Source organism: Maniola hyperantus, chromosome 5, assembly GCF_902806685.2.
Source record: "Maniola hyperantus chromosome 5, iAphHyp1.2, whole genome shotgun sequence".
NCBI classification, from domain to species: domain Eukaryota; kingdom Metazoa; phylum Arthropoda; class Insecta; order Lepidoptera; family Nymphalidae; genus Maniola; species Maniola hyperantus.
Window position 1 is genome coordinate 9,720,843 of NC_048540.1, and position 15,764 is coordinate 9,736,606.

General features: G+C 37.7%; 1 protein-coding gene across 1 annotated transcript in view; it reads left to right on the forward strand.

Annotated features, from left to right (window-relative positions):
• The first annotated feature begins 2,735 nt into the window (after nt 1-2,735).
• The window catches only part of Mkp3 (Mitogen-activated protein kinase phosphatase 3), a 32,888-nt gene continuing 19,859 nt past the window's right edge, over nt 2,736-15,764 (forward strand). The window contains exon 1 of the mRNA XM_034968794.2: nt 2,736-3,366. Coding sequence (XP_034824685.2) covers nt 3,000-3,366 — 367 coding nt within the window. The 5' untranslated portion in view covers nt 2,736-2,999. The remainder of the gene's footprint in view (nt 3,367-15,764) is intronic.

Genomic DNA, 15,764 nt, shown 5'->3' on the forward strand with positions numbered 1-15,764 from the left:
ATCCAATTGACTCATCTCCCAGACTCCCTCTGTTTTCTTCCCCCTATAAAAGCTTGACTGGTAAACTCCCAATTGTAAATGTAGGTATTCACAAAGATACAAATGAGGCCAATCATAAATTTAATGAAATTTTACAAAACGACTGGCCTGATTCTCGCACAATATATACTGATGCCTCAAAACTATCCCAGAATGGATGCGTTGGTGTAGCATGCTGGATCCCAAAATACAAAATTAGCATTCAATTCAAGTGTCCCCCAGAAACTTCAGTATTCACAGGAGAGTCCATTGGCATTTTAGAAGCAGTCCTTTTCGTTGAAGCCCATAACATAAGACAAGCCTTAATACTGACTGACTCCTTAAGCTGCTTATAAGCTCTTAAGGATAACCCTTTCCGTAGTAGGGTGAGAGAGGCTATCGTGTTTAGGATCAGAGAGGCTTTATATGCATGCCAACAGAAAGGCCTAAATGTTACACTGGCTTGGATCCCGGGCCACTCCGGAATCTCCGGCAATGAGACTGCCGACGCTAGCGCTAAACTTGCGATCGAAATGGGTACTATGAAGCATTTCATAAACCACCCCCAAGAGTTCCGTTCCCTAGCAAAAACTGATTTGGAAAGCTCTTGGAACTCAAAATATGCTGAATCGATTTCTATCAAGGGTAAGCATTATGCTTCTATCCAACCTAACATTCCACGACGGCCTTGGTTCTTCTTTCATAAAAAATCGGCTCGCTGGGTTACCTCTACTATAAGCCGTCTACGAATTGGTCATGCCTCCACCCCTGTCCACTTGTCAAAATTAAGAGTGCGTGACAACTCCCTGTGTGAATGTGGTCTAGACGAAGGATCAGCCTCCCACATACTCTTTTCCAGTCCCAAATTCCCCTTTAAACTTTACGATATCCTCCCTCCTAAAATTCCCCGTCCTCTAAATGTTGAATGTGTTTTAATGTTAGTGTATAGTCCTTATATTAAGTATCTATGTAAATTTTTTAAAATTAACAAACTAAAGCTATAATTTGTGTATTTATGTTTCTCTGTTGTCCTTCCCGTGTGTGTGTCTGTCTCTGTGATCCCAGTTGTAATATTTTATGTAATAATTATATTATGTCACTAACAATAAATTAACCCTTCTATTACAGTAAACAGTTTAAGATCTTAACTGCACATTTTTACCGGCCAATCTCCTCTGTGTCTCCTTCAAGCTACTTGAGACTGGCAAAGTGCATTGTGCTGACATGGCACTGGATAAAGCCATATATTAAGAGAAGAAGAAGAAAACAATTTTTCTATTTTAATACCTACAGTAGATCTTCTGAAAAATAGCAATATAGTGTCCTTATTAAGTAATTAAGAATAGGTAATTCAAAATGATTTTCAAAAATTAGTCAAATAGCATATTATGGTTAGTAGTAGAAGTTTACGTATATTTTAAAAGAAAATTAACTCTCTAACTATCATGGTTCTTTTGATATTAATAATAAACCTCTACATACAAAGTTAATTTTGCGGTTCGTTAACAAACGTGATTATTACCATTTTACTTCTTCTGTACTACGGAATCTTCAGTGTGCGAGTCTGACTTGTAGATACGTACTTACTTGGCCAGTTTTTTAAAAATTAAATTGGGTGTTAAAGTCTAAGTCTACGAGTGACACATGGGTTTTCCATTGCGTGTCGTCGCAGATATACACTTAGAGATATGCAACTAGCGTGGCCCCCTCAGTCCCTCTCGCTCAAACAGAGGTGCTTGTGAAATGTTATTCCTTCTATTTTACGTTCGTTTCGGCTATCGTAGCCTAGTTTACTGCAACCCACCACTGCGCAATAACTTCAAAAACAAAAAATAACCAAACAAATCAATTATTTCTTTAAAATAATTAAGTCAACATTACCTCACTTCACGTTGTTTGTCAAGATCTCACGTACTAATCATCATGATCAACCCATCACCGCCTCACTATAAAGCACGGGTCTCCTCTCAGAGTGAGAAGGGTTTTGGCCACAGTCTACCACGCTGGCCACGTGCGGATTGGTAGACTTCACACACCTTTGAGAACATTATGGCGAACTCTCAGGTATGCAGGTTTCCTTCCTCACGATGTTTTCCTTCACCGTAAAGCCAGTGATATTTAATTAATTAAAACACACATAACTCCGAAAGTTTGAGGTGCATGTTCGGGATCGAACCCCCGACCTCCGATTAGAAGGCGGACGTCCTAATCACTAGGCATGTAGGGGAGCTACCCTAAAAAAAATATTTATCACAATTTTATTTCACCACTTGGTCGGCGTGATTAATATTTATACCCATGCCAAATCACAGACTTCTAGTACTAATAGTCTCTGAGATTAACCGTCACGTTTTGTCACGTTCTAATAAGAGCCTAAAAGCATTTAGGTATCTCGCTCTAACAGTGACAATCACAATACGGTAACTTCTACAGGTATTTATTCTGAGCGTGTCGTACTTTTTTACTGAATACAAGTGGTTTAGATCAACGGCGATAACGCCGCAAGGTTGTTGCTAATGAAAAAATATCGTTTTAGAGGTTATTATATCTTATATTACTTGATATTTTATTGAAATATCATATACCGTCATAAAATATCGATACCTATATCGATATTTTTTCGACGAGCCTATATTTTCACAGATCTTTCCACAGACCACTAATGATCAAGGAACATAGCACGAACATAGTTTGGACGGTGGTTAGGATCATAGAGTAAAGTGATACACTGGAAAGTTTGGATTTGATCGTTCTCTGGTGTGGAGTGTGGACTTGGAATTTGTGTTGTGTGTTTACGGATGGCTTAATTTTATAAGAACTGTTTTTATAAATCACTGTGTTTAATTCATAATCATAACTGTTCTCAAAAATGTTAGTGTTTTTATATCCCTTATTTGTGTGATCGATAGTAATAGTGACGGAAGTGCAACAGGCGAAAAAGTTCGATTGTAAACAGAGGAGTAAATTATTGTGAACACAAAATGCCTACGGATTCAGAATGCGATTCCGACTTGGTGTCGAAGGAGTGGCTTTTGGCCAAGTTGCGATCAGATGAGAGGGATATGATTCTTATAGATTGTCGAGGGTCCAATGAGTATTCAGTTTCCCATATACGATCCGCCGTAAATTTTTCGATCCCGAGTATTATGTTGCGGAGATTAGCCGCAGGGAAGATTGAGTTGGCTTCGACGGTGCAGTGTAAGGAGCTTAAAGCGCGGATAACGCATTGTTGCTCTCGGGGCATGTTCGTGCTGTACAGCGACGGAGCCCCTCGAGAGCCTGACTCTGTGCACGGCATCCTGCTGAAGCGGCTCAAGCAAGATGGCGTACAGGTCGTCTGCCTTGAAGGTAATTATTCCAATTTGCTACCATCTTCATTGCTGTGATTTAAATCTCATTTATTCACAAGGCACAAGTATCTATTGATTTGGTTGGTCATTGGTGACTACTGACTGGTGACATACAGGCAACCTGAATGGCGTAGCCTCCACTCTGCTATATAATATACTGAATGGTGTAGGGTCCACATCTTGCTGGTATGACCAGCTGAATCTTTTTAATCAGGCATTAAAGTAATGTCACAATTAATTTTTATTTACAAACATATTTAAAATATTTTCAGTTTATATCTATGTGACTTATCTAATTACTATATAAATCATGACCGTGGAATGGTGCCAAGAATACTGGCTACATTTCCGCGCTGGACAGCCAGGCTGATCCGTTGCGCAAAAAATGAGCCAGCCCTTCTGTCACCAGATGAGGCTATTATTCGCGGTGAAATGTCTCTTAAAAATTTTTTTGCACTAAGACTCCATGGCCCCAGTGTCTCCACGGCAAACGGCACAAAAATGTAATTCTCTATAAGAGAGGCATACTTGCGCCGCTTGCCGTTTTCAGCTGTTTCTGCTGCGGCTCCCGGTCTTGACGCTGTCTTCCTGATATGACACGGGGCCAATGTGTCAACGCAAGTTGCGTCCCACATTAGCGCCCGTCCCCGTTCCCAGGGAACCAGCGTCAATCCATCAGGTCTCTTGCCATCATCCCGACTAATCCCTGCCGGCTCAATGAGCGCAGGAATATTTATGGTGGCAAGAGCTCTTTTAATCGTATCGTTAAGAGAGCCATGCCTAAACAGCCTACCAGAGCTCCTTTGGCAAGAGAGTCTGTGGATTCCAAATTTATCAAGTTAATGTCACAGTTTAATGAACTATTTATGTACGTACAGCCATATTATCTGTTATCACCTTGGACGATTTAAATCGTCCAAGGTTATCACTCAGCTATTGTTTGTATTGGCCAATAATATGTTAGCTAATTCCTAGTGATAGAATTATCATTTAATTTGACAATCAAATTGGTGTGCAAGTTTGTTTTCATAAAGTTGGATAAAACTCTACTCAGAAAAACGACATTTAGCTAAACTTTAACTAAACGTCAACTTTAATAAATAATATCCAGAGCTAGTCCGTATCAGCTTTGCCTGCTCCTCAGGCCTCATTTTGCAATTTTTTTCACATTATTTTGTTTAAGTATTACTTATAAGAACCTTTATAATTAAGACTTCCAAAAGATGATTCTCCCTTATAATATACCTACCATTAAAGATACCTACATAATCACTAGCACACATGCCTAGAAGCGAGCGTGAAAATTATTTATTACTAGCTGATGCCCGCTGTTTCGCTATGTGGATTTAGGTTTTTAAAAATCCTGTGGGAACTTTTGATTTTTAACTGCAACTTTAAGTAATTTTGGAAAATACTCCCTTAACGGTGGCACAGAATAATATAATATGGTGGTAAAATAGGGGATGAAAGTTTGTTTGGGGAAGTTTTAATTATTGTTAATTTGAAGTTTGGAAGGTAGGTTCTCTCTAAAGGGTAGGTGTCAGCTGAGAATTTTTTTTACGAAAATCCATCCCTAAAGGGGTAAGTTGGGGGTTGGAAGGTTATAATATGAAAGTCCTTTGTTTTTGAAGTTACAGGTATGAAAATCGGCATTAAGGTTACAAGATTTAAATAATAAAAACCTGTTTAAGTTATTTTGGAAAATCCCCCCTTAATGGGTAAAATAGGGTTTGTAAGCGAAAATAATTTGGAAGGTAGGTTCTTTTTAGGGGGTAAGTAAAGTAAGTATCAGCTAAGAAAAGATTTTGCGAAAATCCACTTAAGGGAGTGAAATGGGGGTTGAAAGGTTGGGACATCCCCTTTGGTGTTATATATCTCGTAAACAACGCAGGATTTTGATATATTGTATATAAATAGTAATTACAAAAACAAAAGAGCCAAAATTTCGACTATTATATATATTTTTTACCTTGTTCGCCTATATCTTTTTTTTGGGCTGAGATAGGTATAGGCATTGCTTTAGTTAAAAAATAGTACATTAAATTTCCTTTAAAATGCTGGTCTAAAATATTTTATTCATTAAAAATTTACCAAAATATTGCCATTTATATGAACTTGGCTTTTTATATTCTATTTCGATGGAAAATTTAATCCTCTACAAAAAGTTTTATATACAGCTAGCTGACCCCCGCGGCGTCGCCCGCGTGGATTTAGATTTTTAAAGATCCCGTGGGAACTTTTGATTTTCCAGAACAAAAAGTAACCTATCCGTAGTAGCCCGTCCCCGTGATGCAAGTAATCTCAGTACCGAATTTCGTAAAAACATTTAAACGCATGATTCTTTAAAAATCCCATGGTATCACCACGATTTAAGAATGCAATTCCTTACAGCATCAAGGCTGAGGAGTTGGATCCTCGAGTTCAAAAAGTCTTTACTTGGTAGGTAGCTACTACCTACCTCCAATATAATCGCTCTGCGACATAATCGCATTGCACTCACGGATTGCCGCGGCCGTCGCCATTATTTTAAGTTTGTGATATCTCCTAAGATATTAATCTAAATGAAATGATACAAAGGGCAATTTTGGTCTAAATTAAACACTTGAGATGGCGAACAATTTTATTTCGATAAGGTGTTTTTAGTCCTTATCAAACACCTTATATCTAAATAAAATTGGTCGTAATAGTAAAAACTTTTTACTATGATAGTAAAAACACCTCCGAAAGTAAAGCTTTGTTTTAGACCACATTTCAAAACCATAAAAATAGTTATTGTGAGCCTACCGTAAAAGATAGATATATGCTATCGCGGACCTTTTTTAGAGCTCTTTAAGAAGAACAATTCCTCCGAACATTGTTTTCGTGTAACTTTAAACTAACAATTTAGGCAGCACACGCCACGGAAGCTCACAGATGAGACGACTTTTTCACTTTATTGCAATTTTCGAAGGGATCTCTAATTTTTTTGACAATAAAATATAGCTTAGGTTAGGTATGTCACTCAGGAATAATGTAGCTTTCTACTGGTGAAACAATTTTTAAAATCGGTTCAGTAGTTCTAAAGATTACCCCCTGCAAACAAACTTTAACGACATTACCTCTTTATAATATTAGTATTGAAGTATAGATAATATTAGTATAGATATGTCGAAATTTTGCGTTTTTTGCGAGATAATATATTGAAAACATCAAAAGGGATGCTTTTCCCCCCTATATTCAATTTCCACCCTCTAATTTAATAGCACTCCACGGTTTTTTCTTTTATAACCCATTGAACGATTCCTGCAAAAAAAATCCGTGAACGTCTTAGCTCCTTATCGACATCTAATCTATAGCCTAGTACCTATCCAATCCTCGCTGATTTCTTTACAAACAAAACGTATCTACGTTGAAAAACATAACATGATCTTTTTATACGAAAAATACCATGGGAAATGGAATATTACGGTATTTTAGCGTTTTGCCTTTTTTGTATAATACCGGCTTTATATCTCTAATCAAGCGTAATTATAATCAGTAGTTACCTACCGATTATATTACATTTTAAAAACTATGCCAATCTATTCATTCGTAATTTTATAATGGATGTAAGTTATTTATTACTAAATGTACTACTACTTAACTACCTATCGTAAGATCTTTTAAATAAATGTAATCCATATTTATTAGTTGGTCCTAAAAGTAATGCCGGAGGTCGCAAGTCGAGGCATCCGCTGCTCCAAACGTGGGAGAGGAAGTCTGCTACTTATTGTGCTCCTCAATGCGAGACGATAGATTATGATCACCGCACTAAGTCGAACGCGCTCGTTTACGTTTCCGTCTACGGCATATTTTATGAGCTATTAAATTATACAGAGCTCTACATCCTGAAATATACCTAACTATGTTGTTAATAGTATTATTTTATTAATATTTACAATGTGATTACTTATTGGTAATTAGAAACCAGCATGAGAATACTTACCATGAAAACATGTAAAGCTATCATCATGATCATCATCATCACGGGTCTCCTCTCAGAGTGAGAAGGGTTTTGGCCATAGTCTACCACGCTGGCCAAGTGCGGATTGGCAGACTTCACACACGTTTGAGAACATTATGGAGAAGTCTCAGGCATGCAGGTATCCTAACGATGTTTTCCTTTACCGTTAAAGCAAGTGATATTTTAATTACTTAAAAACGCACATAACTCCGAAAAGTTAGAGAAGAGAGGTGCGTGCCCGGGATCGAACCCTCGACCTCCGAAACGCCAAAATTTTTCCGCCCTAAAAAGGTACCTAACCTAACCTAACAGACAGACACAAGTACGATTCGTTATAAGAACTTTTTGGTAGGTAGAACACCCTGGTAGGTGCAGTAGCGTGCAGGTCACAGAGGGATAAATGCACTGCTTCCCCAGTTGTAAGCTCAATGCATATTTTTCATTATGATCTACCAGTAAACAGGTTCCTACCTAACTAATGCTTACCCTGGCTTCAAACCCTGTGCACAACACTGGGTAGGTGCCTTAGGTATTACGGTAAAAAATCCACGCTGACGAAGTCGTGGATAAAAGCTAGATTTTTAATATACTAAATCTTATTATTTTAACAAACGAAACGATGCTTCGTTACTAAAGTCTTGAATGAATCATTAATACTAATAATAAACTAACGATCAAAGGCGGCCGGATGCCTGCCTTGCTTCGGGTATTTGCTAGACGGGAAAGTGCCGCAATTCCATTAACAAGTTCCTGTTTCACTCACATCCTATGGTCCTGTCAATTCCATAGTCAACAGATTAACCGGCCAAGTGCGAGCCGGACTCGCGCACGAAAAGTTCCGTACTATCCATACTTCCATACTTAATATTATAAATGCGAAAGTGTGTCTGTCTGTCTGTCTGCTAGCTTTTCACGGCTCAACCGTTCAACCGATTTTGACGAAATTTGGTACAGAGATAGCTTGCATTCCGGGAAGGACATAGGCTACTTTTAATTTGTATCCCGGAAAATCGAAGAGTTCCCACAGGATTTTTTAAATCCTAAATCCACGCGGACGAAGTCGCGGGCATCATCTAGTTATCTATAAAAACCAGCCATGTGCGAGTCAGACTCGCGCACCGAGGCTTGCTACAGTTGTGTTTTTTCGACATTTTGACGATAAAATATCAAAAACTATCATGCATAAAAATAAATAAAAATCTGTTTTAGAATGTACAGGTACCCTTATAGTGGAATCAATAATTCACTGAACTAAAATGACAGGTCCTAATGTCACTTTGTAAAATAATGTTGTCATATTTATTTTAATAGTGATGTTCCATTCGATTGTGATGTTCCAGTTCGATTGTACTATAAAATATTAAGTCTATAAAGATATTATATTTAAGTGTTAATATTTAATAATAATAATAACTATAACATTGCAATATAAGTAGATTTAATGCAATTATGCAAAATATATTGAAATTAATGAACAACAAAGAGGCATGTATCCTTTCGTCTGACACACAAATTATTTGTTGTTATAGTAGCAATAGAAATACAAATTTTAGAAAAATTTCAACTCTGTACTTATAACGATTCACAAGATATAGCCCACTGACAGACAGACGGATGGAGTCTTAGTAATAGGGTCCCGTTGGCACCCTTCGAGTACAGAACCCTAAAGAAGTCAATTTCTCTCTTTCTCTTTTTTGTATGCACGCCAGCAATACGGACGTCAAATCATTGTGACATGTCAATATTTCATAGAAACACGCATACCAAGTGTTCGTTGTTTCAAAAGTTGTGTGTGTTTAAAAAGAATCGTTGTCTAACTGTACAAACTGCAATGTTCGTTTTTTCTTGATTAATATCGCAAATGGAAAGTACTATACAAACCTCGGCCGAAATACCAATTATCGACATCGTTTAGTTTAAAAATCTTCGCGTCGGCAAATGCTTTATTTCCGGACTGAACAGTATCGTACAAATTATCTCTTAGCACATGCCGACAAAAAGGAGATCATTACTAAGCATCTAAGCATACCATCATTGCTATCTATTTAAAATATTTTTATATCGATAATAATAAACACAATTGGGAAGTTTTAGTAAATAACAAAATATTATGTGTGTTTAATCGATGTAATAAGTGAGTGATGGATAATCGATTTTTTAATCACAACACTATTTATTTATTTTCATTAGAAACTGTTAACACTGTAAACGTCAGTTTAGTTCACTGAATTTTTGATTCGACTTTACTTATGATACCCCACTTGGTATAGTAATCTTACTTTGAAAGCTGAAAATAGTTATTATTTGTTCATGAAAACATTTTAATTTTTTTAACTGTCTAACTATCATGGTGCATGAGGTACAGCCTGGTAACAGACGGACGGACAGCAGAGTCATAGTAAAGTTTTACCCTTTGGGTACGGAACCCTCAAAAACTATCTAAGTTTTTTAAATAAATATGTTCTTACAAAAAGACCCCCAAGCTATTTAAGATAACTAGTCGATATTTAGGGCGGTGACGCACTGCATCCAATCTGAATCCGTGAAAATACGTTCGGAAGTAGCTTGTATGGTAGTTTACGCACTACATCCGACTTCCGTCATCCAATTGGGTATTTTCCTACTTTTGAATTTGATAAATATTATTACTTTACTATAAACTTGGATAAAAATAATGACGTAGGTACGCTGAAAAAAATATTAAAATCCAACAAAGATTTACAAAGTTACAGGCATTTTAATTTTGGAGTGGGAATCCCTTTCTCGCAAAACGAAAATTTATATGAAACGGCACGAAGCTACAATGGAATTAGTAAGGTGTGACGTCAAAATTCTATATCGCTATCTCTGTTTAATCAGAAATATTTAAATGCTTAAACTTTTTTGTTATTTGATCGATTTAATTAGTTTTTCAGTTTACGTCATTATTTTTATCCTAGTTTATAATAAAGTAAAAAATTTGAAAAAATTGGAGCCAAATACCCAATTTATCTCCGTCATTCGAGTCTCTAATTCGGGAGAAATTCGGACCGAAGTAGCCATAGTACTGTTTGTACGAACGCTTTCGTATTACCTCAGTAAGCAATATCCGAATTCCGTCCGAGTTTTTTAAATATCCGTATATTCACGGATTCGGGCCGGACGAGTGCGTAACCGCTCTTACTGTCTAAAGTCAGAACCTTAAAGTAAATAACTAAGTTCTTATTAAAATCTTAATAACTGACTTCCCGTTGACCTAGAATCGTGAAATTTGGCAGGTAGCAATGTCTTAAGTTATAGCACAAGTAAAGGGAAAAACCGTGAACTTGTGATTACATCATAAAAAAGTGTTATTTCTTGTACGATGATACGAAACCCGTCGAGAGCGAGTTCGATTCGCACTTTAACGGATTTTCGTTTCTGCGAGTAAGATACACACGGAGAAAACTTTTAACACAATATTAAGCTATTTTGCTTGAAAATGATTTCAGATTGATTCAGTGAGCCAAAAAGGGCCGATAAAAAAGAAAATGTATTTTGAACAGAGTGTAATCACACCGATTTGTTCTCCAGCTTCTTTTTATTATCATTTTAACTCTAAACATAATCCTAAGTATTAAAAAATTGTTAGAACTTCAATGTTTTCAATACAGTTGTGGTAGGACGAGGCAGAGTCAGCAACTTATTTCCGTTGATACTGTTATCTGCAAATTATCAACTTTCCGATGTGCGACAGCGCGCGGCGGCGCCATTGTAGCATTGACTGAAATGACTCTTCCTCCAAATTGCTCCGCCATTCACCATGCTGCTTGAGTTTTTCGCAAAAAAAATCGGTTAGATTCAGATTTTAGCTTCGCAGTTTGTTTGGATGTTTTATCCGTTATCTAAAATCTTATGTAATGATTTATGCAAAAATATAGTTCAACCCATTTGAAGGGTGATTTTGTATTTTTTTCTGCTAGCTAAAGCTATCATGATAAAGCTGGTAATGTACGTAATGATGCATCTAAGAATCATCTTTCCTTACACTGTTAACACCTCAAGTTGTTTTTGTTTCAACTCTTTGAACATGTAGAGTTATTCTAAATTTCCCATCTCCCGTTTCTTAGAAGTCCAATCCAAAGCAATGACGTCAATCTGATATATTCGCAGAATCCAAGTTTATTTTTGGCTCATACAATTACTTACCAAATATTATTATTATTATCGGAATTGTTAGCTTTCGCGTAAAGTTGCAAATGTAAAATGTGGGTAGTCCGCTGAGAAGTTACATAATCTTCGAATTGATTACTTCATTAAACTATGTTTCTATTTACAGCTGATAGGTATAATGTAAGCTAGTAATCTGAGCATTTGAAGATCTAGTAGATACAATTGACCTATCTTTCAACGCATAAAATGAATCGCTCCAGTGCTCAGAAAATATTATTTATATCGCGTCCACCATTACTTCAAATTGGCTTAAATTGTCCCAACTAACTTGGCTTGATTAGTGTTTATTTAAGACTAAAAAGTACTAACTGCCACTTGTGCTCTTGTATTTTATGGAACTAGGCCATTATGTGTAATACTACTTTTGTTATTATGCTCGCATCTTTTTAACTGTAGTTCTAGCGTAAGACCTACGGACTACGGAAATCAAACCCAAATCAAATCACTACAGTTATGTATAATTACCTATATGTACCTAATCATCGTGAAATCGTTTTATCCTGCTGGTGTATAAGACAACACACCACAAGCCGAAAAGAAAGGTAAAAGTTAGCGCGATTATGCCTTATCAAGGATAGCTGCTGTCACCATGTTTGATTTGGCAAGCCAAGTTTTTTTCTGCACCTTGGGACCCCAACGTCTATCGGTTTCCCAAACCATGTGTCCTGCTCATTGCCACTTCAGCTTCGCAACCCGTTGAGCTATGTCAGTTTAGTTCTCCTGCGGATCTCGTCATTTCTGATTTGATCACGTCGAGAAACTCCAAGCATAGCTCTCTCCATATCGCCCACTGAGTGACTCTAAGCTTTTTTATGAGGGCCATATTATAGTTAGCGACCATGTCTCGGATCCATATGTCATAACAAGTGTACAAGGTATACCTAACACTTATTTAAAACACTGCAAGTAAATGACGGTCTTCGCCATCTATGTGATTTAGTAAATTATTTTTTTCGTGAACACATTTTAATTATTTTTTGTGATGTAACCACTAATTCACGGTTTTCTGATTTTCCCCTTACCTGTGCTATAAGACCTACCTACCTGACAAATTTCATGATTCTAGGTCAATAGGAAGTACCCTACAGACGGGCAGACAACAAAGTGATCCTATAAGGGCTCCTTTTTTCCTTTTGAGCCCTAAAACATATCCCGCTCTTTTTCGCCCTATAGATAGATCCGATATTTTTGGCGGTACAGAGACCTGTAATCTGCTAAAATGAAGTACCTAAGTAATTAGGCAAACTGCTCGAAGGTACAAATAAATTATTATATCATTTTGTCCAGTTAATACTGGTCCAGAGTCGTGGGTAGTGGCTAGGCAAGGTTGCGGTAGTGTGGAGGGCGCGAGCCAAGGCCTGCGCACCTGCCACCCACGCGGGCTCCTCGCCCGGCCGTCCCCGCCCGCCCACGCCCGCTGTAACACCCCTGACGAAAAGCAATTATCTCATGTATGGTATGGGGGCACGTTTTTGGGAAACATGTACTATTTATCCATACTAATATTATACTTAAATGCGAAAGTGTGTCTGTCTGCCTATTTGTCTGCTAGCTTTCACTTCACGGCCCACCCGTAAAACCTATTTTGCCGAAAGGCACAGAGAAGATCGCCTTCGCACCTTTCTGTATAGTTTCTTCTGTATCTTGTATTGTTTTCCTGTGTTAGATTAAGTTAACGCAGCGCCCGGTAAAACCACCTGTGGTTTTTGTGGCACTGAAAGTAACAATAATAATGCCCTGTACATTTTATGAGTTTAATCTATATATATATAAAAGGAAAAGGTGACTGACTGACTGACTGACTGATCTATCAACGCACAGCTTGAACTACTGGATGGATCGGGCTGAAATTTGGCATGCAGATAGCTATTGTGATGTAGGCATCCGCTAAGAAAGAATTTTCGAAAATTCAACTCCTAAGGTGGTGAAATAGGGGGTTGAAATTTGTGTAGTTCACACGGATGAAGTCGCGAGCATAAGCTGGTCCATACTAATATAAAGTCGCGGGCATCATCTAGTAAATAATAAATAAAATATGTTTCTTTTAAATTCTTTATTTTATTTTGATGCTTTTCTTTAAAAAAAATGCCAGCCCCATCGTTCCCTAAACCAACCGTACACACTCAACTTATTTTATACTTATAACTATCTTAATTTAAATTTAAAAAAACATCCTGGCTGCCTCTAAAATAGGAACATCCAGAATGCTTTTAAAATATTCCTACATTTTTTAATTTTAAATTAAACTTATCTATAATTTCGCGTCTTTTGACTGCGTTTCGGACACATTTACTCAACAAAATTATTGTTGGGTATCTTCATCTATGCTACACATATCGCACTTTGGTAAAATATGTGTGTGTAACAAAGATTTCTAAATAAATAAACTAAAATGCACACTTCGCACAAGCAAATCTAATACTTAATTTTAGGTACTATAATCCCCTAAATATAATAAAGCATAGATAGATAGCTCTATCCATCTGTTTGTATTTTTATTGTTTGTATCAAGACAGATCCCGTCGCTCTACGATTTGAATGATGCATTTGAAGTAACCAAACCATATTTGCACCATGATTGCAAATCTAGCGGGTACAGTGGCTAAACGATCACGTTTTCGCTATGGGGGTGTAACGGGTTGAAGCATTTGATTCAGCCAACGAGAGGGGCGAACATAGTGGAGTCCTTGGTAGCGAGGACACGCGAGGGTGACTGGTGGCGCGCGGGGAGGGGTGCTACGGCGTTCATTGAGCGCAGCCGATGAATGGGCTGCCATGACTCACCGGATCGATGCGAATACTCCTCCCCCTCTTGCACAGCGCCCGCGACATGGCCGCCGTCAATTTGGAGGCTCCGAAGTCGCGCGGCTGCGTGCTGTGCCCAGCCTGCACTCTTCCCCGCCCCGCCACTATTATTTGAACCCCAACTACGGAAGGCTATGCGTGTTTATCGGCTCACCAGTTGCATTAAATTTGCCATTCTTCTCATTTGATTGCGATAATGAGGTATCATTGTAGCCGCCTGGTGTACAAATTCTTCAACTGTTAACAACAACAAAATATCAACAAAATTCTTAAGCATATTTCACACTACGGGATATAAATTACATTAAAGTCCGAGCAAAATAGACATTCAAGGTTACAATAATTCGCATAGGGTTAAAAATTTGTACGAATCATAATCTAATATATCCAAGGAATAAATCATCATCTGCAAGATATAAAGAAATCAGTTATTATTATTTAATTTAATTAACTGCACAGTGCTACGCATCTTAATAATTACTGTATCAAAGCTGTTTGTAGATAGGTAGGTACGTAGTTGGTACACAAGTCACAACCCATCACGGTTATTGCAAACATGCTCTAGTTAGTGGAAAATGCTCGTTAATGGAAACTAACTAGGTAGAAGGGTTCATTACTCATTCATTATTGCATTACAGTGCAGCCACTGCGACTTCCATGTACTTATATATGTATTACTTTTAGCACAGATACAGTATATAAACATAATATATAATACATTTGTAGCATACATTAAAAACCGACTTCTTAAGCCACTACAAAGTAAAAAAAAATGTTTCTAAACGTGTATGTTATATGTTGAAATCGGGCGCATTTCTGCCGCGTACTGTACTTCTCTGGTTCAGAACCCAAAGATGACTTTGACTTGCGACACTATAGAAGCGCCTTGCTCTATTCGAGGGAATACATGCACTTGCAACTTTCGTCTATTCAGCGAATAGCGATATCTCAACGTTTAACAGGGCGTTGGTGTTGCATAAATGTCCCGGTGCAAACATGATGAGCGTAATGATTAATGAGAGCAATATTACCATGACAATGGCGGTGCTAACGCGAACAGTAGGAAACAACCAACAATCGAGCGAGGCCTGAGCCTCGTCCCACACAGGAAATGTCAGCTTTACCTCCTCGCAGTCGGCTGCTTGCACATTTCAACGACGCGCATTTAAAGCTCATCCGACACAATCGATTATTAATTTGAACGTGCTCATACTTCAAACGGCCTCATCATACGCTTCCTCTTTATTCTTAGTACCTTAGGTACCTTCTACCCAACGCTTTGTTTGTAATGTTAATACCTGTTGTTAATGCAGTTGACGAATTGGCATGCAAATTACGAAAGTACTTTGCACTAGGTTCTACCTAATCGCGAATCTGGAAAAGCCAGAATCTGTCCAATACAGTAAATAGTCCGGATT